At 35.7% G+C, this 25,896-nt stretch overlaps 1 protein-coding gene across 5 annotated transcripts in view; it reads left to right on the forward strand.

Annotated features, from left to right (window-relative positions):
• The window catches only part of galnt1 (UDP-N-acetyl-alpha-D-galactosamine:polypeptide N-acetylgalactosaminyltransferase 1), a 230,205-nt gene extending 205,238 nt beyond the window's left edge, over positions 1 to 24,967 (forward strand). For 4 of the 5 annotated variants that reach the window (XM_087287129.1, XM_087287127.1, XM_087287131.1 and 1 more), the window contains 4 exons: positions 4,603 to 4,742; positions 13,263 to 13,361; positions 13,460 to 13,594; positions 22,753 to 24,967. In XM_087287129.1, coding sequence (XP_087143255.1) covers positions 4,603 to 4,742; positions 13,263 to 13,361; positions 13,460 to 13,594; positions 22,753 to 22,899 — 521 coding nt within the window. In that variant the 3' untranslated portion in view covers positions 22,900 to 24,967. Of the gene's footprint in view, positions 1 to 4,602; positions 4,743 to 7,179; positions 7,604 to 13,262; positions 13,362 to 13,459; positions 13,595 to 22,752 lie in introns of those variants that run through there. The other variant, XR_015511496.1, reaches the window with a different exon arrangement.
• The last annotated feature ends 929 nt before the right edge of the window (positions 24,968 to 25,896 follow it).

The following is a 25,896-nucleotide window of genomic DNA, read 5'->3' on the forward strand; positions in this document are numbered from 1 at the left end:
ATTTGAAGTATTTGGACGTAATTAGTGATTTCCTCCTGTAGAAAACGTCATGAGAACAATGTTTAGTGGCTCAATGTCTCACAACAGCAATTTTTATAAGACTAAACACTCTATTGATAAAGTGTACGACCAAGCAAAAGTGGTCAGAACACAAACGAGCCACAGGTATTGAAGTATTAAGCGTTTCTCCCAAAGAAAAGCCTGACTAAGCAAAATGCTAGCAGGCGTCTGTAGCTCCGCTCACGCTCCGCCTCTTTGCCCTTGTTTGGTGTCCTGTGGTCGGTGCGATGACACACAAACAAAATGACCACGGTTAGCCTGCGTGTAGCTTCTTTTGCATTATTCAGAAACTTATGGGTGACATCACAGATACTGTGTTCATATCTTCTACTGTCTATGATAATAACATACAATGTTGTCATATCATAGAAACAACAAACACTCACACTTTCAGAAATGTACAGGTAAATATACTACAACTTTTTCCCCCAAAGCGACTTATATGAAACATTTACTGCCAATTTCATTTTAATTAAATTTGTTAAAACTTAATAAATGTGTGTTGTGTGAATGGTAATTTCTGAATACAGCTGCATTTAAAGAATATGTGAGGTTCACTAAAATACAGCCTATTTTGCTTTTTTTTTAATCCAACTAAGTTTCAGGAGGCTAATGTAAGTTCCTTAAAGTTCCTTACTGAAGTCAAGTAAAAAGATTTCAACATCTGTTTTTTTAATATCAGGCATGTCTCACAGTAGGCTGCATTTTGACAATCAAAAACATCAACTGATTTGGATGTTAAAGGGATAGTTCATTTAAAAAACCTGAAACGCTTTGACTATTTTTTTTAACCTTCCCTTGATCTAAACTAATAAAAGTTTCTTCTGGTGAAGATATTTTGAAGAATGTTCCTTTTATGTAAGTCAGTTGGCTAAAAGAGAAGAAAAAAACTCATGTCCCTTCTGTCTCAGTATGTGTGTGTGTGTGTCTTTTTAAAGTGCCGTGTGTGTGTGTGGGTTATCAGTGCTCCTGGGCACTCGAGCCGTATTGACTCCGAAGGAGAATGCTGGATAATAGATATTAATGTCACTGTCAATAGTGTCCAGTGCAGCTCAGAGCGATGTGTGTGACTGTGTGTGTTGTGTGTTATTCTTTCCCTTCTCTACACAAAGGCTTCTGTAGACTCTTTCCTGATTGTTAGTGCTGCGAGGCAAGTGCTTGAACAAAAACCATAACCATAAACATTAAACTTTGTCTTTTAGCGATTGTGCTACAGACATGAATGAATCTGCTTGTGGAGGAGAAGTGTGCGGTTACATTTCTAAGCTATCAGACAGTGTTTTATCTGGGGAGCAAAACAAAAATGGTTTCACTGAAGGCGAGATCTTAACTGAATCTGTATCTGAACTGTAAGGGGTTTTGTGTGTGTGTTTTTAAACTGTCAGTATTTTGAGCATATCTTTTTACTGTATAAATTTTAACTTTATTTTACTGTGTGTTTGTATAGTTAGTTTGTGTTTTATAGTCAGCGTTTTTGTCTTTTGAAGAGATTGTTCAGCTTAGTCAATATTTTACACTTAAAATGTTTCTGTTTTTTGTCTTTTATCTTAATATGTATCTTACAGTGTATTTTTACTATTTAATTGATAAGGAAATTCAAAGTCAAACCAAATTTTCAAATGATAATCTTACTATGGTTAGATATGGGAATTATGTTATTTAGTAAGGCTATACGATATTGGGAAAAATGACATTGCAATATATATTTTTCTTCAATACATATTACAATATTTAGTATAATTGTACCAGATGTAGAATAAACTGCTCAATATGGTAAGTATTCATAATTTTAGATTGATTGGGATGATTTTATAGGGAAATGCAACTGCATAAAATATAATAAACCAATCACAAGCATAGACAAATACCATACAGCATAGATCTCAAACCCGATTCCTGGAGGGCCGCAGCACTGCAGTTTTGCTCCAACTGTAATCAAACACAGCTGATCCAACTACACAAGGTGTTCAACACTAATAGAGACTATTAAGCAGGTGTGAGTTGGAGCTAAACAGCGCAGAGCTGCAGTCCTCCAGGAATTGAGTTTGAGACCAATGCCATTCAGCAAAGATACAAATTAAACCGTATTTTGTGGATTTCTGGAAGTCTAGCAGTATTCAGGTGCAAATATTATAATCAAATGTAAAATGTCCAGGTATAGTCTTCATCATATTTATACATAAATATAATTGCAATTTATTTTTAAAGTTACAAACATGATAATTTTGTGCATCTGAATGCTCCACATTGCAGATCCTGCAATGTGACTATTGCGGATGTGTACATTGCGATATCAATTCTGAAACAATGTATTGTGCAGCCCAATTATTTAGTTATACATTTATATTCATTCATTCATTCATTTTCTTGTTGGCTTAGTCCCTTTATTAATCTGGGGTCGCCACAGCGGAATGAACCGCCAACTTATCCAGCACGTTTTTACACAGCATATGTCCTTCCAGCAGCAACCCATCTGTGGGAAACATCCACAAACACTCATTCACACACACTCATACAGTACGGACAATTTGGCCTACCCAATTCACCTCCACCGCATGTCTTTGAACTGTGGGGGAAACCGAAGCACCCGGAGGAAACCCACGCAAACAGAGGGAGAACATGCAAACTCCACACAGAAACGCCAACTGAGCTGAGGATCGAACCAGGGACCTTCTTGCTGTGAGGCAACAGCACTACCTACTGCGCCACTGCTTCACCATATATTTATATAATATAGTTATATCATGCATAGTTGTTTGTATGTAGGTTTAATTAAATATAGTTTTGTTTCATTTTCATTTAACTAATTTTAGGTTAGCCGTTGCCAGCTCATCTTCATTCATTCATTCATTTTCTTAACGGCTTAATCTGGGGTCGCCACAGCGTAATGAACCGCCAACTTATCCAGCGTGTTTTTACACAGTGGATGCCCTTCCAGCCGCAACCCATCCCTGGGAAACAGCTCATCTTATATTTCTATTTTATTTGAATTCAGCTCTATTTATAATAATAATAATAATAATAAATAATATAATAAATAAACAAATTACTATTTTTTATTGTTTTAGTTTTATGATTAATACTACATTTAAAATAGCCTCAGTTCAGTTAGTTGCCCAAACAAGAAGTCAAATTTTCAGTTAAGTAATAATTAATGTCTTTTTCTATTTAAAATTAAACTTTTTTTTTTTACCTTTTTTAATCACCAGACACTGTGACTAGTAGTTTTCCAGCGTTACTAGCCACTTGCAATTTTCACTAGCCACAAGTTTGTTGTTGGGAAAACATATTTTATATGCATAGATTTGACTGAAATGCTAAAATTACTTGATCGTTAATTACATTTTTTTTGTGTGTGTTTTGTGACCTTGCTCAATGAGCATGAGCAAATGGGTTGTGGTTTTATAGTGCCACATTGCAATTAGTTTTATTCCACATGACTTTTTAGGAATTTTTAGGATTTATCATTTTTGTCTCTGTTCACTACAAACTTTATATTTAACAAAAATGTTCTTAAAAAAACAATTGACATTTAAAAAATATATATTGTTATGTATCTAAAGCTAGTCTGTCCAGGCTAAATGTCCCAGATCACTAGTTAACTATACATAAATGTTAAACTATACATAAATGTATACAAAAAAAGAGTTAATCTCCTATTAAAACAATGTTTTTGTAAAGGGTGATAACTAAACCATTAATAAAAATTACTGTAAGCAAATGAAAAACACACCGTTTACAATAATGAGAGGATAATCACGTGCACACAGTTAATGTTAGGGTCATTAATAATCTGTTCAAAATATGGAAAAGCGAAAAAGCAAAAGCAAAAGCGGCAACCACTGCCGCTTACAAAAAATCTTGAGCTTTTAAAAATAGCAGGACTGTGCATGCATGAGAACCTTTTTTTCAGTCATGCAAAGAAACACGATGCATCACTTCAGCTGTGCATGCGACACTGTCGTCAGTGAGCGAGGATCACTATGCGCCTGATCATCCTCTCATTTGGTATTCACCTGCTTTCTTTTACTCGCGCCAACACCTATCAGTGCGGCTAAAGAAAGCAGGTGAATACCAAATGAGAGGATGATCAGCAAATGTTCGGCTGCCATTTATAAATATATATATATATATATATATATATATATATATATATATATATATATATATATATGTATATATAAATGGCAGCCAAACATTTGCTGTTAAACAACATTGAATGCAATCCATTGAATGTGTTAGTTATATTCCTCACATCTATTCATATTTTACTATGTTTTTATTATTGTTGAAAAAATCCAAAATGGAAAAAAAAACTCTTCATACTCCTCAACATGCATATTTAACAGTAATTTTTGTTGACAAGGTTAACAATGCTACTTAGCAACCTCCCCAAACACCCTACAAACCACTTAGTGAAACATTAGCACTGCACAGCAAGAGCCTCTCGGAACACCTTAACGAGCCCTCACAACACCATCAAATCTGAATGCCTGGGTTTATTTACCATATTGCATTCCTGCCTGTGTTTGTTTGTTGCAGGTGTGACGAAAGTGGATTATGGAGACATCTCAACCAGAACATCCCTGAGACAGAGACTGCAATGCAAGCCCTTCTCCTGGTACCTGGAAAATGTCTACCCAGACTCACAGATACCACGCCACTACTACTCACTGGGAGAGGTTTGTATCTCTGTCTCAGACACACACATGTTGGTATTGGTGCTTTATGAGGTGATTTAATGTATTTTATACTGTAAAAAGTAATTGTCATTTGGCCATAGCCTACCCCCACCCCTAAACCCCAACCTTCAAATTTTGTATGTCAAAAGACCTTGTTAAGTGGGACTTTTAAGCATTTTGAATTACGAGGACACACCACATGTCCTCATAAACCACCTCAATGTTAAACATTTCTTGTAAACTACCAAATCCTATCCACACACACTAGCACACACTTTTACAGCTATCAGGATGTCCCATATACAAAATGATTTTTATACTACTGTAGACTGTATATTCTATCAATTCACTCAACTAAAAATACCACCTTTTTCATATTTAAAACTCTTCATTCTGTGTGATTTATAAGCCATTTTAAAAGTCTACACCCAAGGACAAAATAAATTGGTATTGCTATACTTGTGGGGACATTAAAGAAAGGAATAGAAGGAACATAAGTAATTAAACAGGTCACTGCATAGTATGTATGCCTCAGTATAGTAAAGGGGACACTATACTGTCAGTGAGGGATGAGACATTGGTCGGATGAGATGCTGAACCAAGGTCCTGACTCTCTGTGGTCATTAAAAATCCAATGGCACTTCTCGTAAAGACTAGGGGTGTAACCCCGGCGTGCTGGACAAATTTTCTTCAAAGGTCCTTACCAATTATGGCCTCCCAATCATCCCCATCCACCGAATTGGCTCTATCACTGTCTCTCCACTCCACTAATACTTGATGTGTTGTGAGCGCACTGGCGCCGTTGTCCTGTGGCTGCCGTCACATCATCCAAGTGGATGATACACACTGGTGGTGATGTGGATAGACCCCTCTCATGATTGTGAAGCGCTTTGGGTGTATGGCCATACGTGATAAATGTGCTATATAAATACATGTTACATTACATTTGTAGTGTTAAAGGGTCACGAAACACCAAAACACATTTTTGGAGCTGTTGACAGTCGTATATGTGTCCCACACTGCTAAAAACACTATTAGGACACATATATTTAACTAAAAAGTGTAAATTGGTTGTTTTTGCGTTATTTCAAGCAAATTTGTACTTCCGGTTTGAAACGAATTTTTGAAGCTGCGTCACGGCCATGACATAATAGCGTTGTTTTCCAGCATGCAGACTGGATGTCTGTGCCAGAGTGTGTCTTATTACGTCTTACAGTGTGATGCATTAATGCATGAGTAAGGCTTGGTTCAAACCAATCAGCGCGCTCTATTGTGCAACTTCATTAATATTCAATTCCTGTCACAGTGTTTAGACGACACTCACACCACGTTGTATTGGCAAAACAAGCGTGAAGTGTTGCTTTTGTAGTTTGCTGCAGTTAAGTTTCGTTTCATTTTCTCTCTGTGAGAGCTCAGACTCACGTGTGGATTAACAGTGTACACGACGCTCGACAACAATAACTTACGTGTCTAAGGAGGATTATTGTTTACCTGAGAGTTGTTCTCATCTGCAAACGCTGAGATCTGGTTCGCTTTAGTCTCCTCTTAATAAAGACACGGCTCTAGTTGCTGGTGATTGTCCTGTCTCTACAGATTTGATAAGTGAGCGACCAGCGCTCTTTGTTTATTCAGTTTGTTCGTATCAAACTAAGTTAACCATTGCACCGAGTGTAAACATGTTAGCACCACAACCAAACTTTAACCTCGTGTAGGGTTTTCACCGCATTTAGTGACCGGAATAACACACGCGGCTTTCTGATGCTACCTGCCGTGTGCATCTAAGTTTCCGGGAAATGCGGAGGTTTTTTTTCTCTCGTTCGCCGTGCGGTATCAAACATTGCATGAAAAATACACGCTTAGAGCAGTTCCTCGAATCAAATATCTCGTTTGTCGCGAGGGGCATGAATGAATTCCCTGAATGAAAGAGTCAAACTGCAGTTAAAGTCCATCATTTAATAATTTGGAAAATAATTTGACTACAGATGTCCATGTTGGTTAAACACCATCACTTTCTACTGTGTGTGTGTGTGGGTGTATTTTGACTCTGAAGCTCGCGCGTGCCCAAATAGACACTCCCACACCATCCCACTTTTCTTCCTCCGACACTCCCCCCTAAACAGAGTTGGACACGCCCACTTTTCTGACTTTTTCCAAAGTAGAGGTGTGAAAACACCCTGCTGAAACGAGGGGGTTTCATGGCCCTTTAATTGTCAATTACATTATTAATGAGTTAGACAGTAACACAAGTGACAGTTTTAAACATTTTCAACAAAAATCTGATTTGCTGGAATAAAATGCTAAGAGGACATGGCACTAATTAAATCATGATTAATACACTGTTAAAACACGGTGGCTCAGTGGTTAGCACTGTTGCCTCACAGCAAGAAGGTCTACTGGTTCAAGTCCTAGCTGTGTCAGTTGTAATTTCTGTGTGGAGTTTGCATGTTCTCCCTGTGTTCACATGGGTGTTGTTCAGGTCAACTGAATATATTAAATTGGCCATAGTGCATGTGTGTAAATGAGTGTATATGGATGTTTCCCAGTGTTGGGTTGCAGCTGAAAGAGCATTCGCTGTGTAAAACATATATAAGCTGACAGTTTATACTGTTGTGGCAACCCCTGAATTGACTTGATTTGATTTATTTATTTTCGAACAGAAATATCATACAAAAAATATCATGAACAAAAAATACATTTCAACATGGTTGAAAATGGCATGGGACGAAGCGCAAGCTTATTATTTTCCCACCCCATTACCACATACATTATTCTTCTTTATCTAATTTATTTTTTTTACTTATCCTTTTGGCAACTATATGTTTGATTCCATTTGTATTTTTACATTTTGTAACAGATCCCCCCATAAAATTTTTTTTTAAATTATTTCTTTAATAATATATATGTAGACAACTTTATAAATTGATTATTATCCTGACATTGTTTGAGAGTCTAATCGAGACTGTTCCATAATTTTACAACCAAACTTTTTAAAGTTGTCCTTGTTTGCGACCTCCTGAAATTTTGTTCTTCTTTCAGATTATATCCCCCTTGTCTTTCTTTAATAATGATGAATAAAGGCACTAAGCCGAAGGAAAATTAACAAATAAATTTTGACGTTTTTGAGAAAATTACAAAGATTCAAATATTTTCTCAGAGAAAACACTGTGCTTCAGAACTTGTCAATCTTGATATCTTGAATAGTTGTAACTGATAGGCCTTAAAAGTAAAGTATGGCACAGTAAAATAATTCATTCAAGAGTTATGGAGAGATGTTTCATAAGACAATTTTTTTAAACAATTTACATTTTCATTTGCCAGCTGTTTTTGTGCAAAGAAATGAGAAAGGCATTAGGTAACTCATCATAAAGACGCTAAGCTCACAAGAACTGCTACTAATACTACATTTCTGATATTGTTAGCGAAACAAGAGCTAAAGTACAGAGAAAATAGTACATTTATTTATTTTAGTCATGTTAATGGAAGAGATGCGTTTTCATTTCCTTTTAAATGTTGCCAATTTTGTGCTAGAATTAAGAAAATTACTTTTTGTGGGCTTTTATAACAAAATAACAATAATCAATCAATCAATAATTAACAAACTGTCTGTCTGTTTTACTGACTGACTGACTAACTGAAAGTTTGGATTACACAATAATGCATGATTATGATATTTAAAAAAATTTACTGACTAATCCGGAAAAGAAATCACAATTCTACAGCTATACACTTCTTTATTAATAATATTCATAACAATAATCAATTTTTATGCCCTGTAACATCTTGCGATCCATGACAATGAGTGAGAAATTATTCAAATAATAAGCTGATAGAAATAATAACACCAAATATATCTATAGAATCACCCATACAGGCGCTGGAAAAGGGAAATCAATGCATAGTGAGATAAACACATCTGTGTGAGCGCAGCGCAGGTGTGAATTAGCGAGGAGCGTTCTTTTTCTCAGGGTTGACGGTGTCACAGGAATTGATCAGCTTTTTTCTTGGTCCCAGTAACTGTGTTTGGAAAATGAGAGACACTTATTCTGTCTCCCTCTGTCATCGTCTTGCTTCCTGCTTCGTCTCTCACCCTTTCGTTCCATCTGTCCATCGATGCTTCTCTCGTTTTCAGACATTCTTATGAATAAAACATGCATGTCATCTCTGATGTCTGAAGCTCGCTGAGAATGGAGTCTGTCTTTTCTTCTGGCTGGTTAAGGCTCTATCTCTCCTTGCGCTGTCCGTGGTTCATTTTCTTTTAGCTCATCTTTGTCTCTCCTCGCCACTGATGGTGACATTGTGAAGTGTTAAGCAGGACACAGAGAGAATAATGCAGGGAGGAAATGATGTCACTGAAATGCAGCATGTGTAGCCACTAAATAGCGCCTGATCGTAAAGCTCTGCGTTGCTGGTCAACAAAGTGGAGATGTTTTTCTTAATTATTTAAGAATATATATTATAAAGAGATTTTGCAGTGATATTTTGTTTTGCTGTGATATACAGTTGAAGTCAGAATTATTAGCCCCCCTTTGAATTTTTTTTCTTTTTCAAATATTTCCCAAGAAATGTTTAACAAAGCAAGAAAATTTTCACAGCATGTCTGATAATATTTATTTCTTCTGGAGAATTTTTTTTTCATTTTGGCTTGAATAAAATCAGTTTTAATTTTTTTAATAAACATTTTAAGGTCTAAATTATTAGCCCCTTTAAGCTATACATATATTCGATAGTCTACAGAACAAACCATTGTTATACAATAGCTTGCGTGATTACCCTATCCTGCCTAGTTAACCTTATTAATCTAGTTAAGCCTTTAAATATCACTTTAAGCTGTATACTAATATCTTGAAATATATCTAGTTGAATATTATTTAATCATCATGGCAAAGATAAAATAAATCAGATATTAGAGATGAGTTAATAAAACTATTGTTGTTGAAAAAAATCTTCTCTTTGTTAAACATAAATTGGGGAAAAAATAAACAGGGGGGCTAACAATTCTGACTTCAACTTTATATTGCGTTTTGAATATTATTCCACCAGAAAATTTGAATAGCTCTATTTGGAAAAATTTCATTAATTTAGATACATTGGGATGATCAAGTCTTTTTCTGTTCATAGCATCTACAAAAATATACAAAATAAATTACACACATATATTAATAAATAAACGTAAAATAAACAGGGCTTTATGGTTTTCTGAAAAGTGTAACAATATTCAAGTACAGAAATTGAACAATGAAATATAAAATAACATTTTCATCATTGTATATTTAATAAATAGACTAATCCTGCAATGTGACTATTGTGGAGACACACATTGCGATATCGATGCTCAAACGTTATATTGTTTAGCCCCAATATATGTAATGAAATATACTATAATATAAATGACCATTTTGAAATAATGATTTAGCAATCTAATACCACTACTGCAGTCAGTCAAATTATCACATAGCCTAATATAAACATAAAATCAACAGTTGAAGTCTGAATTATTAGCCCGCCTATTTATTTTTCCCCCATATTCTGTTTAATGGAGAGATGTTCTTAGCACATTTCTAAACATAATAGTATTAATAACTCATCTCTAATAACTGATTTATTTATCTTCACCATGATGACAGTAAATAATATTTGACTAGATATTTTTCAAGACACTTCTATACAGCTTAAAGTGACATTTAAATCTAATAAATTACAAAATAATTAATAATAACTTATAAAACTTTGTCCAGAAGAAAAAAATATTATCAGACATACTGTAAAAATGTCCTTGCTGTGTTAAACATCATTTGGGAAATATTTTAAAAAGAAATAAAAAATTTCAAAGGGGGCTAATAATTCTGACTTCAACTGTATATATACAAACTTATATATATATATATATATATATATAAACTTGCCCTAAACAGCTATGAGACAGACAGACAAAAATATACATGTATGTATTACACGATTATTTACAATCTTCACTTCAACAATTTCACTATTAATTCTTAAAATCAATCTTTTACTCTGTGCCTATTTCTAGCTGCTTGAAAGCATTAGTGCAGTTCTTCCTGCTGTTCTGCTGAACTAATTCACTCAACTGCATAGTCTGCAGGCTTTTATTAATTGTTTTATTTAATTGTTCACAAATGAGTTACTCATTTGTATCAGTCTGAAACAGAACAGATTTAGCAGAAAAAAAATCTAAGAAAAACAAATGTAGTAAAATGTATTCTGCTGAATAATGTAATTACTGTATATTTAATACCCTTAAAATTTTACTTTGAGTGACACGGTGGCTCAGTGGTTAGCAAGAAGCTTGCTGGTTCAAGTCCCAGCTGGGTCAGTTGGCATTTCTGTTTGAAGTGTGCATGTCCTCCTGTGTTCACATGGGTTTCCTTTAGGTGAATAAAATTAATTAAATTGGTCATAGTGTATGTGTGTGATTGTGTGTGTATGGATGTTTCCCTGTACTGGGTTGCAGCTGGAAGTGTAAAGCATACACTGGATAAGTTGGCGGTTCATTCCGCTGTGGTAACCCCTGACGATTAAAGGGACTAAGCTGAAGGAAAATGAATGACTAAATTAATGAAATTTAACTTTGCCACTTTGCCAAGTCTGTTTTAAAGGGATACTTCACCCTCAATGTTCAATTTACTTACGCTCAAGTGGTTCCTAACCTGTAAGATTCCTTTTTCTGTTGAAAACAACAGAAAAAATTTAGAAAAATTTAGGAAAAACAAATACTATGGATGTCAATGGTTATAGGGTTCTAGAAATAACCCTTTATTCATTAGAGGTCACCACAGCGGAATGAACCGCCAACTTATCCAGCATATGTTTTACGCAGCGGATGCCATTCCAGTCACAACCCAATCCATAGAAAATCTACACGAACACGAGGAGAACATCCAAACTCCACACAGAAATGCCAACTGACCCAGCCGGGGCTCAAACCACCATGACGCAGATTTTAAATCAAAATAACTGAAAGATATAATGGTGATGTGCTGTTCTTTAAGGCAGATGTCTTGAATCCTAAAATCCGAATCCCTTTCCAAATCAACCTGATTCACTTCTTGCTCACATCTGATTTGCATAAATATATATTTTAAAAGAAAAATCTGGCTAAAAAATGACTTGATAATTTGGCAACACAGTCGCTCCGTCAAGTCCCAGCTGGGTCAGTTGGCATTTCTGTGTGGAGTTTGCATGTTCTCCCTGTGTTGGCGTGGGTTTTCTCCGGGTGCTTCAGTTTCCCCCACAGTCCAAAAACATGCGGTTCAAGTGACATAAATAAACTAAATTGGTGTGTACAGTTTGTGTGTGTGTATGGATATAGTACTGGTTTGCAGCTGGAAGGGCGTCCACTGTGTAAAACATATGCCGGATAAGTTGGTGGTTCATAAGCTGTGGCAACCCCTTCTTAATAAATGGACTAAGCCGAAGCAAAATGAATGAATGAATTAATAAATATAATTTCTTTAACTCTACTGGACCTGAACATAAGTGCCATTGACATCTGTACAGCATGCAAGTTGTTGGAAAAGAACCTAGTGACCGGATACGTTATGTCTGAGTTTGGCTTTACATTGTTACCAGTAGATTGGAAAAATAAACATGCCAGCTCAATAAAAATAAATCGATAGCCTAATAAATCATGGATTCGCTAGTGTTGTCTGCAACACTGTTTACCTCATCTTGGGTGACGGGCATCTGCACACACACAAAAACACGAAGTGGCTTTTCCTAATGGATCTCATATCTATAAAATGGATTTCTGTGTGCAAGGTTGCTTCTGTTCTATATGTGTTTCTCAAAAATAACAACACAAACAGAATGCTGAAATACTGAATTGTCAAGCATTCATCATTCCGTGATGATCACTGTAATATCAATATGTCCTATAACGTTTGGGTCATAGCAAGTCTGTTTGGGAAAAGCACATTTATTTTAAATTACCTGGGTGCACTTTATCATATCCGAACAGTATCCAAGGCACTTGTCAAAATATTGGAACTCACTCGCCTCACAAGTTTTCGTAACCAAGCAGCCCCATGAAGAACTCAGCAATGAGGGCTGTACAGTACAATAATTTAACCTCAATTTGTTTTTACAAAGACTTTGATTATTTGCTTTCTAAAATAAAGCAGGCAAGTAATAAATTAATGTTTACATGAATCAGCGGCTAAATATAATGCTGCCGGTGAAACTGTTAAATGTGTGTGTCATGGTTTAAGCCCCACTGATCTTGACGTTTATGTAACTCAGTGTATTGGATGAAAGCCGTGAGCTGTCTTTCCCTTCAACTGCTGTCTTTCATCAAGTACACATTTCCTTGTGTATGTGTGTATTTGTGTGTTTGATTGGCACAGTTGTCTCTTAGTTTGTCGATATTCGCCCCCCCGATGTGCGATAAGCTTTGGGTAATTAACCATGTTTGACACTCAGACAGAGACGTGACTGTGTTTATTCATGCAGGAGAGCTGCTTGAGTGTGTCTAATCTATTTGTGTGATCTGTCCGATTGCAGATCCGTAATGTGGAGACTAACCAGTGTCTGGATAACATGGCCAGAAAAGAGAATGAGAAAGTGGGCATTTTCAACTGCCATGGCATGGGCGGTAACCAGGTCAGATTTTCAAGCGTTCTCATGTTTTTTAAATGCACACTTGGTAATGATGTTGATCTTTATAATATAATGTATTGCAATCTGTTCCGTTTTCTTAGGTTTTCTCATACACAGCCAATAAAGAGATCCGAACTGATGATCTCTGTTTGGATGTGTCCAAACTCAATGGCCCGGTTATGATGCTCAAGTGCCATCATTTGAAAGGCAACCAGCTCTGGGAATATGACCCTGTGGTAAGTTTAAATATTACAGATCAAAAAATGACATTTACAGCTTATTCATATACAGTTTTTTAAGACAAGTTTCTGCACCAGAATAAATTAAAGTATAGCCACGGTGATTGAAGTGTTTAATTTTTTAATGAAAATTACTCATCCTCATGTTATTTCCTTCCCCTGAGATCTTTGCTCATTGGAATACAAATTAACATGTTATTGCTGAAATTTGTGAGCTCTCTCATCCTCCATTGACAGCAAGGACTTGTTCAAAATTTAGAAAAATGCTGAAATGTATTTTTAATTTTTTACTTATATTTACTTATATTTTTAAATTAAATTATATGTGTAGTTTTATTTTTTGTAATTTCTTTTTAAACTTCAACTTTTTGTACTAATAATTATGTGTTAGGCACTAGTGATGGTGGTTAAATCCACGGGTGCTGTGAATAATCTGCGGGTCGGGTAATACAAAAATACATTTAAAAAAAAATTGTGGGTGGGTAAATGAAAATAATTATTAATTCCATAATTAAATTATTGATTTTTGTTTTTAATATTTTAAACACATAAATGCATTATTCATCTGGCAAATTGGCCCAAATTTGAAAAATATATAAATAAGTATGTGCGTGGTGGAGGTCCATTTGTTAAAGCAGAAATGGCGGCAAAACAATTCCAAGAGAATCTTAAAAGGGGAGAATTGAATACAATACACAAGGAAGAAAAGAAAAGTGTCATGTCAGATCGTTTTAGCGAAGTGGTTGAATCCACGGGGATGAATCAAGTGCTGGGTATGTTCTATGCAACAGCTGTGAAGCGCTGTATGTAGATGAAAGCCACAAGACCGCTACCTCAAATATAAAACGCCATGTGTGTGCTAAATCGAGAGGCCAGTCGGGTCATAGTCATATATATATATATATATATATATATATATATATATATATATATATATATATATATATATATATATATATATATATATATATATATTTATATCAGATAAAATATTTGTTTGGGTGACATTTCAGATGACCTGCACATCTCTTTTAGGCACCTAGGGTCTGAGAGTAACACAATTTTGATTCTCTGTATGTCTTGTACATGTGGTTGAATTGACAATAAAACTGATTTTGAATTAGACTGACATCCTCAAAATGGACTATATAGCTCCAGTGGTTCAGTCTGATTTATCAAGCTAAGAGAATATGTTTGTGTGCACGTAAGACAAAAAAATGTCAACAGTCTCCTCAGTGTTAGTATATGGCACTGCTTCCATGAGCTTTGAAGGATGAGGGAGCTCTTAGATTTCACTTAAAACATATCAATTTGTATTCGGAAAAACAAAGGTCTCAGGGGATTGGAATGACATGAAGGTGACTAATCAATAACAGAATATAGGTTTTTGGATGAACTCTTTTAACCTTGTGGGATTTAACCTGTGACTAGAATTGTTTACTAACCTTGTCCAAATGTACATCTAGTTTATTGAACTTGAATGTTAATTCAACTTCATATTTTATTTGTCACATACACAGTATGATTTGCAGTGAACTGCTTACACATCCACTTGTGACCATAAAAATAACAACAATAAGGTATCTAAATTATGGAATAAGGGTGGCACGGTGGTTCAGTGCTTAGCATTGTTGCCTCACAGCAAAAAGGTTGCTGGTTTGAGCCCGGGCTGGGCCAGATGGCATTTCTGTGTGTAAGAGTGTGAATGAGCATGTATGGATGTTTCCCAGTACTGGGTTGCAGCTGGAAGGGCATCTGCTGTGTAAAACATATGCTGGATAAGTTGCCAGTTCATTCCATTGTGGCGACTTGTGATAAATATGGGACTAAGAATGAATTAAATGAAAGAATGAGTTATGGAATTAAAATAGGAAGTTAACAGAAACTTTTTAGATATAGAAATAGACATTATGCAATAGAAAATAAAAACAAATATAAAACATATTCAAACTTTAGATAAAGACTATGTGTCTTTAGAAAAAAAGTATAAGGTATACAAAAGAAAATAAATATGAAGGTGCTATTTGTACAAGCAAAAATAGAAGTGTCTCTAACAAAGTGCTTAGTGCATAACAGAGGTTGTTTGTCAAGCCCACTCACCTGTTTGCAACACAAAGCAGTTTAGCCATCCCTGTTCATGTACACTTCAGTTCGAGCCCTGCTTAAATGCAACTTTCTTTTGGTTTGAAGCAATCTTGACCACTTGGACCACTAAGCTGCTTCAGATGTGTTTAGTAAGGATATTGAGGTTAATTCTGCAGAGCAGTGATCCTTAAACGTTAGAGTTGGCTTCCCTTGATAAAAAAAATCAACTATTCTTGATAAACATAAAGATACGTTAAAGGGTAGTAAAAAGAGATTATTTTGGCAACTTAACATTTAAAAATACGGCACTCATTTGTGTACATTTTGTTTTACAGAGTAATTGTATTTTAAAATTCATACAAATTCTTTTAACCTGATCTCAAATACCCAAATAGTATTCTAATGCCTGGAAAAAGCATACAAATACATACAAACAAACTACAATTTTGGCATGTGGTAATCAGGAGCATGCACCAGATGTTGTTGATAGAGCTGAATGTGTTTTGAATACAAAACACCTACTGCTTATCCCGGACGAGCCCCCAATCAAATTCTATCTAACTTACCTCCTGCAGGGACACATACATGTAGGGTTTAGCTCCAGCCTGCTCCAGAAACATTGCTTGAAGGTTTCTTGTAATCCTAAAGACCTTGATTAACCGTTTACGTTGTCTTTAATTAGAGTAGGCCAGGGGTGCTAAATCCTGCTCCAGGAGGGCCGGAGGGCAGACCTGCCTGGAAGTTTCTTGTAAGCCCAAAAACCTTTCTGATTCAGGAAAAGGATTGGATACCTCTGAAATGAGGTGGTACACAAGAACAGTGGTTCTTGAGTCCATGACACTGCACAGTTTTGGATGTCTCTCTTGCTTGACAACCATTTGATGCCTTTGAGGTCTTTCCGAATAACTAGATGTGTCAGGCGCGTTTTATCTGCTCAATCAGATCCGACGCCAAGGTGAAACTTTGTAATGAAAATTATTGAGTTCTAGGAGACTACAAAGGCAACTGTCAACAGTGGTGTGATGCAATGTGCAAAACCCCTTCTGTGATGCATGCAGATGCTCTTGTTTTTCACCTCTAGGGTCTCGATGGCCTCGTATATGTCATCCAACATCAAAGACAGTCAGCTAACCCTGTAAAGCTGTCTGTCTGCAGGGTGTCCACTCATCCTTCTCTTGTACTGCATGTGCATGAACATCCACCCCGTGGCTTCCCCTACAAACACTGTTGAAGGGATGCTAGTTTAGTTATATTAAATCACCTCTCAGTCAATCTTAAATGTACATCATTTCATATACGACAACTTCGGGCTCAGCAAGATAGAATTAGCCAAGGGGAGAACGAGGAAGATTGCTTTTGCATTTTTTTTCTGCTGTTGGCTTAAAGAAACGCCTGTTACTCTAAAGCCTCCTCCTCCTGCTCGCCCCAGATTTGAAGCCCCCACCGTGCTGGCCCTGTGCCTGGAGAGACGGAAGGCTGCACAGAATAGAGAACTCGAGCAGAGACTTTCCACTGTCAGATAAAGGTTCTGTTTTTCTCGTGGGGAGAAAGAGAGAGCGAGAGAGAGGCAGACTGGAAGGAAGGGAGATTCAGTGTGAGTGAGATCAGGAAATCTCTTGCCAACAAGAACACCTCTCCTGCATTCATTACCATACATTACCCACATGGGCTCTTCGACGCGAGCGTGTACCCTCACACCTTATGCAGTGTGTCTTATAGTTTCTACCTCCAACCTAATTGTATCTGTGTGGCTTAATGCTTCCCGCTAGACTGAAACTCTAGAGCACTCAGCTCACCCAAGGCCCATTACACACTCTCACACACATGCTCCACTGTAAAGCAATCCCTGTGCATTGACAATTTGTCTTTGCCCTGGAGCGCACAGGTTGTCCAGTCGTGCGTGTATAGAGAAGAGTGGCATGCTGCTTACTATCGCTACTATTATATTACACTATGAATCCTGAGCACAGAAATACCTGAATGACCTACTGCATTAGCCAGAATGTGCAGTATAAATCTAGCACACAGCAGTGGATCCCACAATGCAATGTGCTTAACTTGGACTTTTTTTGTCTACTGTGATAAATTTTCTAGAGTGCTCTAAATGGCACTGTATCAGAGGAGATTTTTAACAACCTCTTTATTAATTCAACTGGACTGCCAAGTTGTGAGACACAAGCTAAAATTTACGTCACTCAATTAGGTCATCTTGCAATTCAGTTTTATCAGACCGAGCATATATAAGAGTGCAAGCACTAGCAAAAATTTAGGGATGCTCTGATTAGGATTAGGATACCAAGTAAAGATTCCTTGTCAGCTGATTCAGAGTAATAATTCTGTAGCTTCAAGCTTTATAATGCAGAAAGCACATTTTCACTCTAAGCATGAGAGTGAAGTGTGAAGTCTTGTGAAGTCTAAGTCTGAGTCCGAGTCATTTGATTTTGAGTATATACCGATACCGAAACCCGATCTGATACTTCTATAATATATTAAAAAAATAAAGAAGAGTGAAGAAACAAATCCAGGATGTTCCTTATTTTTATTTAATTCACCCTATTTTAACACTCAACAACTCTGTTATCAAACAAATTACTTCTGTGATGTAGCTTGAACAATCAAGTAATAAATAATATAAATTCTATACTTTTGGACTTAAGTGCAACAGTAAATAGAATAAAATGTAATATAAAAACAAATAGCTTCTCAACTTAAAATACCCGGCAGGCAATCCAAAGTTTACATATCTCGCAATTTGCTATAGCAATGTTTTCATCATCAACTTTGTAATACCTCCAAACTGCAGACATACTCATGTTTTCCGCTTCAAGCTGCTTCCATGTTCTAATTTTCCAGCATTTAACGAATAGAATCTCTGCAGCATAGTGATATCTTGCTACATGCAGTTCTGTTTCTGTGTGAAGTCAAGAAAGAGGCCTAATTCTGTGTAACCGCATATCTATAGATGTGTTTAAAAAAGAATGAGAATAATTATACACATATATGATACTGACCCGATCAGGAGGTAACGAGTCTGAACGTCTCTTATAACCAGTTAGGAGTGAACATGTCATGGTCCGAAGCAGCTTTACATAAAATAACAGATAAAACAGATTTTTAAAAAATGGTAAGAAAAATGACAAACACTACAATTAGGAAACACTGCAAAATGATGAAAGAAAAACTCAACATGTCTTAATCATGAAACAGTTTAGGGCATATATTTGATGCACAAGAAAATTAAATGCACACCTTTAAATCCATTATCTCTTTACCTTTACTTTAAAAAATGCCTATAAACTACTGTTTATTGCAATAAACATGTTACAAAAAGTTATATTCTAAAATATCTTAGGCGATAACTTTACTGATCTATTCATTTCATCTAACAACTGTAACACTGAACACATTACTGATGCTCCCATGATCTGTTATCTTGCTCTTTCATTCTCGTCTCCATGATTTCTGGGGTATTTTATCTAATTTGCAGGCATCAAAGAACTGTTATGAATATGCGGGAGACTCGGGGAGATTCCGGAAAAGGTCATGAGGTTGGATGAGACACTAGATAGGGGCAATCGCTGGATATACAATGGTTTCAACAAAAAGATTGTCACTCATGCAAGTCGTTCCAAAAGACTGTAAACAGAGGTCGCTCCACATCTGTCTATATTTTAGCTGTTGTTATGCGAGCACAGCAATCACTCATGCCCCCACACATCATTTACCTCATGTTGTAGCTAGTGATGTAAAAAAAAAAAAAAAAACCCGGGTGAGCACGTGCCTCTTCCTCAGCTTGTAAACTCATAAACACTTGCAGTCGGTTTAGGAGATCGGCCAGATTGGCGAGTGATTAAAATGATTAAATGATTATCAAGTGATACCAATCTCCAGCAGATCAATCGAAGTATTCCTAATTGTAACCCCTTTACTCGATTCCACTTGTTTGTTAATTGGCAACGCACTGTTCACACTTTGTTTTTATGCGTTTTCAAAACATTCACGCTATTTTCACACACATTCAAGATGATCTTTTTATTTGTTGTGTATATTTTGAGATTTATCCTTTAATGTGAAAGTATACTTTGCTGTATATAGCAAATTATGACAAAATAAATGCTCGAAGAGAGTTTATGCTTAATTTAACAATAAATGTGATTAACCACGATTACAAAACATAATAATTGCATGAATGTATAGTGAAGTTAAGCATGAGCATTAAAACTTTGTAATATATTGACATCGTTATAGAGCAAGATAAAGGCTTATGCTTAGTTTCATATCAAGTGTGCAATTAATTGCTCAAAAAAAGTCAGATTAATCGCTCAGAAAGACATAAATAATTGTGATAAAAAATGACATCAGTTGAAATCCTTATTAAAAATGTTCTAATAATTTATTGTATGTACAGAGCTCAATAATAGGCATCTTCCCCTGGTTTTACCTGCTCTGCCACCATTTTCTCTGGCTCCAACAACACACATTTATTTTTGGCATTGTATCATTTATATTTAGTGCTAACTGATTAGTGATGGTAATTAGTTTTCATTTGCAAATTTGAATATGCATAGTATTTTAAATGATTTTAGCAAGTAGAGCATGTTCCAGGATCATCAATAAGCAGGATATTTTTGCATTAAAAGCCAAATCTCAATGATGAAGTGCCTTCTATTTGTTGAAGCCAACAATTTAATGCTATAAACACTTCATCTAGGTTGGAACAAGAACTATAGACTTGGATTTAACATCACAATACTCCTGCTTCCAATTGTATTTTAAGGAAAATGGACAAAACCCTATTTCGCCTTGTCTCATGAAGATGCTAAATGACCTGTAGGGTTTCATAGTCCTCAGCAAAATAAGCATTGCAAAATTAAAAGTAATACCTTTCCTGTTCACCTAACATCTGATTTAAGGGATCTGTTTTATTTATTTAAGGGTTTCCTTCTGTGTGCACATTAAACAAAAAACAGTGACTTAATTCAACTGTTTCTTTATCTCAGTGTCACTATAGTGTGTGCTTTCATGATTTGCACTTGTCCCTACCTTGATGTATTACACTAAAAAAGATATATATTTATTGGATTTAATCAATTTTTTATGTTAAATGATTGCAAACAATTTATACAAGCTATATTAAAAAAATTAAAGAAATTTAGCCTAATCTTATAAACTTTTTTTTTGGAAATCCAATTAATTTTTTTTTCTGTAAGCAGTGAGAGAATTTCATGGGAAAAAATGTTGTTTGTTTAAAATTTGTTTTTTAAATTAAGTTTGCATTTTTTAAAATAATGCAAACAGTCTTATTAGACAATTTAAGTTTTATTAGTATAAAAAATATTTTATTTTTTAGGCCCTATTGATCTATTAATATATACAATATTACTTAAGTAATACTATTACCTCGGATGTGTCTGTTCTTTGTTATAAACTGGAAGTTGTGCTGGGGGAATCTGGAGGAGAGGGAGTAGACATCACTGCTCATGAATGTGCACTCTATACTGTCACTGAGGAGAAATATTATATGTGTTATTTAGGGGTAATTTACATTATTTTTGTTTTATGTGCATAACATTCCAATTAAACTACTGAAGCCATATGGTCAGTACTGAAGATGTTTTTGCTACTTTTTTTACTTTGAAAGATTTGGCAAGCTTGCTGTATATGGAAGATGAGGGAGCTCTCTTATATCTTAGTTTGAGTACCAAAGACAAATGTGTCAGGGGTTTGGAATGATGTGAGAGTAGGGCTGGGCAATAAAATTAGTATCATCACCACTGTCAATATCGGAAAAAAAAAAGATTTTGGATGAAGTTTCGGTATGAAGCAATGTAGTTTTATTAAAATGTAGCTGCTGAGCGCACACATGACGCTAGTTGAAAAAAATCTGAACTTTCCTGAATGCAATGGGCGCACCGCAATTCATGTAAGTAAAAAATAACCAATCTGCTTTACACTTTGTATGGAATTTACACATTTCGGTAATAACGGTAGACTAATTGCGTACCTCAAACATAGCACATCCAAACATTGCAGTGCTTTTTAGTTTTTCTCCATAAAACTGCATCGGAGCTGCAGCAATGGTTTGTCCATTTGTCATCCTCTGAGAAAATAGTTGATGGTCGCCCAGTTACAAGAGACACCAGGTCACTTCAGGTCAAATTAACAACACGTGAAAATGAGTGCTGTGGCTAGCAGCAGTGAGAAGATTGTAAATAAAAAAGTATGTAAAGATGTCGCCAGAGTGGCTTTTTGGTTTCTTTTCTTGTGCATCCCAGCCATTAGCTCCCCATCTGAAAGAGTTTTAGCATAGGGGTAATATAGTCCTTGAACTTCACAATTTGTAATGTTGCAATATGTATCTAAAAAATGACGGTTAGTTCCTTTGCTTGAAAACTCAGATTTCATTCATTCATTCATTCATTCATTTTTTTTTTTTTTGCCACCGTGCAGCCCCAAACTCAGATTTGATTATCATAATATATTTTGTTTACAGAGTTTGAGGTTTATTGTATTATTATATGTTGAGGTTTACTCATTATTATTCGCACCTTACAGATGTTGATCTACTATAAAGTTTGCTTTGATTGTTCAGCATTTGCACTTTACCATTATACACACTTTGTAACATTTTATTACAAGTTTAAGAGTCTCTTAAACACTTATGTTTATTTTATTATAAAGAGATGAGATCATTTGTTTAAATATTTTTGTTTTTGACTATTCAAACTATTTGCCTTAGTAATTCTGGTAAATTAAATTAAAGTAGTTAAATAAAAAAAATCATGATATTCCAAAATATATAGTTAAATAATTTTCGATTTCAAATTATATGAAACATGATATCGTCATAGTTTTTTGCAATAGTTGCCAGCTCTACATGAGAGCGAATTATTCATCTTGTGGTCGACAACCCCTTAAGTTTAGACTTGAGTACATGAATAGGACTTAAGAATGTAGTTCCAGCCTCTAAAATGTTTTTGGTCCAGTTGTTTGCAACTCATGATGAGTTTTGGGCATATCCATCATGTCTCACTCACTGTGTATCTCTTTCTCTCTCTCTGTTCCTGCAGAAGCTGAGTCTGGTACACGTGAACAGTAATCAGTGTTTGGATAAGGCATCTGAAGATGACAGTCAGGTGCCCAGCGTCAGGGACTGCAGCGGGGCCCGTTCACAGCAGTGGCTTCTCCGCAACGTCACACTGCCCGAAATATTCTGAGATCACACACACAGACGGACAGATGGGGAGACTCTCACAGTGTCGCTGATGTAGAGAGCGCGAGAGAAAAAAAACAATACTGCTTTTCCTCTCAATCCCAGTGGTCTGCCTTCAAAACGATCTGAAAGAACAGAACCGCATATGTATATGAATCTCCCATCACTCCACCTTGCCGAGGACAACGAACGAATGATGGAGAGAGAGACTCGTGGAGAAAGAAACTTGAGTTTGATGCCCTTATCCTGCTCATTCCTGGAGCAAGCGGGCATTTTGGTTATGTTTACGAGAACGCCTCCCTTTTAGAGTATCAGCGTGTTTTAATGTGTGTGTGATGCGAATGCGTGAGATGTCAGTCATGTCTTCTTTTTTATTTAAGTGTTTTTCAAGCCTTGTAGAAGTGAAGAGTATTTAGCACATGAAGGAAAGGCTGACGTGTGTCTGAGTGCATGTGGGATTTAAAGTGTGTCACATATCCAGTGGACGTTCCAGTAGTCTGGTATCCGATTGAAGCAGGGGCTCCCCCTACTGGCCACAGACATACACACACACAAACACACACGCACATGCACACATACTGACCTGTCTATCAACCTCCGTCTCAGCCAGTGGACTACCTGCAATTCCTCACCGTATTGATTTATCATCAATCAACAGGATGACTGAAAATCTAGGATGTGTTTCATATCATCATCGCTAATGTCACTTTTTTTTTAAACTATTTTTTGTTATTTTTTTGGATTTTAGGTGCCACATACAAGCACTTTTCACTTGTTTTGCTGTTTGTTTGTTTGTTTTTATTTAGGAGTTTATGTCAAGTTTGTTTCTTAAAGGTATGATGGTAATTTAAATACACAAAAACCCTGAATTGTTGCCTTCCTCCGGGTTTCCAGCCCTTCGGTCGACATGGTTTAGCACTTGGGTTGATCGAGAATGGATGGATCATATTTTTTGTCATATCGTTCAACTGTACAAGGGCTCGGTCTCACTGTGTTCATGTGCAAGAAAGAAGTCTTTCGTCTGATATCTTCTTTTGGTTTTGTTTACGCTCTCTTTAAATCTGATTCTGTGTAGAATTTGTTTAATTCATCAGTGTATTTGGTGTCTGAAAGTTGCCGCTCAACACATTTCAGCTGATGTCTTCAAATAGTCAGATAGCCTAAAGAGATTGTCACGCATTTCATTCTTTGGATTTTATTTTCATGTGAAAGGAGATTTAATTTCAGCTGCAACGGCTGAAAACAAGAAAACCCATTGTTTTGAGATTTGTCGTGGATTCTGGAATCAGTTTTTGTTTCCCTTTTAAATTCTTGACCCTGTCTAAATACTTAAAATGATCTGTACTTTTTGGGTCCTGACCATTATTTTTGACTCTTAATGCATTTCTTATCTTTATATTGATAGAAAGTATGGCACCATGTACCAAAAATATTCAAAATTGTAAAATATTTTAAGGTACTAAAGTGTTCAGAATGCAGATTAAAAAATAAATTTAACAGATTCTAAATTCTAAGATGAAAAACAGAAAATATTCTGCAGAAAAAAAATATTTTTTATCAAGATTTTTCAAACAGACTTTAAAATGCAGATCCTAAAAATAATCATAGATTGTAAATCGTGTGATTCTGCAAATTATTGTACATTTTAAGACTGTAAATGCAGATGTTTGATTTTTAACAAACATAATATTCTAAAAACATTTAGGGTTCTAGGTTTTAAAGTAATTCTACGTTAAGTTTGAAAAAAATGGCGAAGCTCTAAATTGAGAAAGCAGATTCTAGGTTATAAACTATATCGTTTGATTTAAAGCGATTGTAGATTCTAATGAATAAGAGTGAAGTTTGACTGCAGAGATTGGTCTTGTAAGTATTTGGACAGGCCTCAAGATCATGTGTAGAGATGTGTGAGTGTGAATTAGTGTGTGTGTTTCTATTCGTCAAAGGGATGTCTTTTGTTTTTGTCTTATTTGTTGAACTGATGAGGGTCTGGCCTGCTGAATGGTGGGTTAGAAAGCCCTGTGTCGAGATAATCCACAGGCTGGAGTAATAAACCACAGAAAGTTTACAGTCCACCTTCTCTGGTAGAATTTATGATCTTTGTTCATGCGCACACACAGTTTCATGGTTTAAACAAAGTCCTGCTGCAGTAAAAAAAAATTTTAAGAACTGTAGCTACACGTTGGACCGTAGAACACGAAGCTAATCTGTGCTGATTGGATCGATGACAGTTTGTTGTGATTGGTCAACTGCGTTCAGCACGAGACAGAGAGAAACGCCTAGCACAGTTATGAAGTAACACACAGAGTATGTGAGAGCCCAATGCAGGAATGCAATAAGGCAATGCAGTTAAACACCAGCATATTACTCTACTCTTAAACCTAACCCCCAGTAATAACAATGACACACATTCACTATTAATCAACTACGGATTACAATTTACGTTTGTGAATTGCATTATGGTTTGTTAATCTCTGTTCTGTCAACTTTTAATGATGAAAATTTAGGTTTAACAAAGTGGCTTTTATTGACATTTTTGTAGTTTGAGATAATATACTCTATAAGAAATAATACACTGAGAAAGAGGTCAGATTAAAAATACAGAAAATGTACTGGCAGTTTATTACAAGGTTTTTGTAATATACTCCAACCCAGACAATATATCACTTTAAACTATTAAAAGTGTTAATTAAGTTTACTTTTCTAAAGTTTTCAAAGGTTAAAGTTGCTGAAAAGAAAGGTCAAGGTCTCATAATGCAATTCAAAAGCATAAATAAAGAAAAATAAAAACGTGAATCACAGAAACATGCTCATTTACAAATATTTTTTACATTGTAGTAATGCTGGATTTTGTTCCCTCAAGCTCAAACATTAGCAAAATGATCTCATTTTTTCTAATTCTTCAACTGTGCAAGAACAAGGTTTAAACTAAACTTCACGGTTTTGTTCATCACATGGCGGAGCTGTCATCACCTTAGATACTTGGGTCCATGGTGATTTTTTT

This window comes from Danio rerio, chromosome 16, assembly GCF_052040795.2.
Source record: "Danio rerio strain M-AB ecotype USA chromosome 16, GRCz13ab, whole genome shotgun sequence".
Lineage (NCBI taxonomy): Eukaryota > Metazoa > Chordata > Actinopteri > Cypriniformes > Danionidae > Danio > Danio rerio.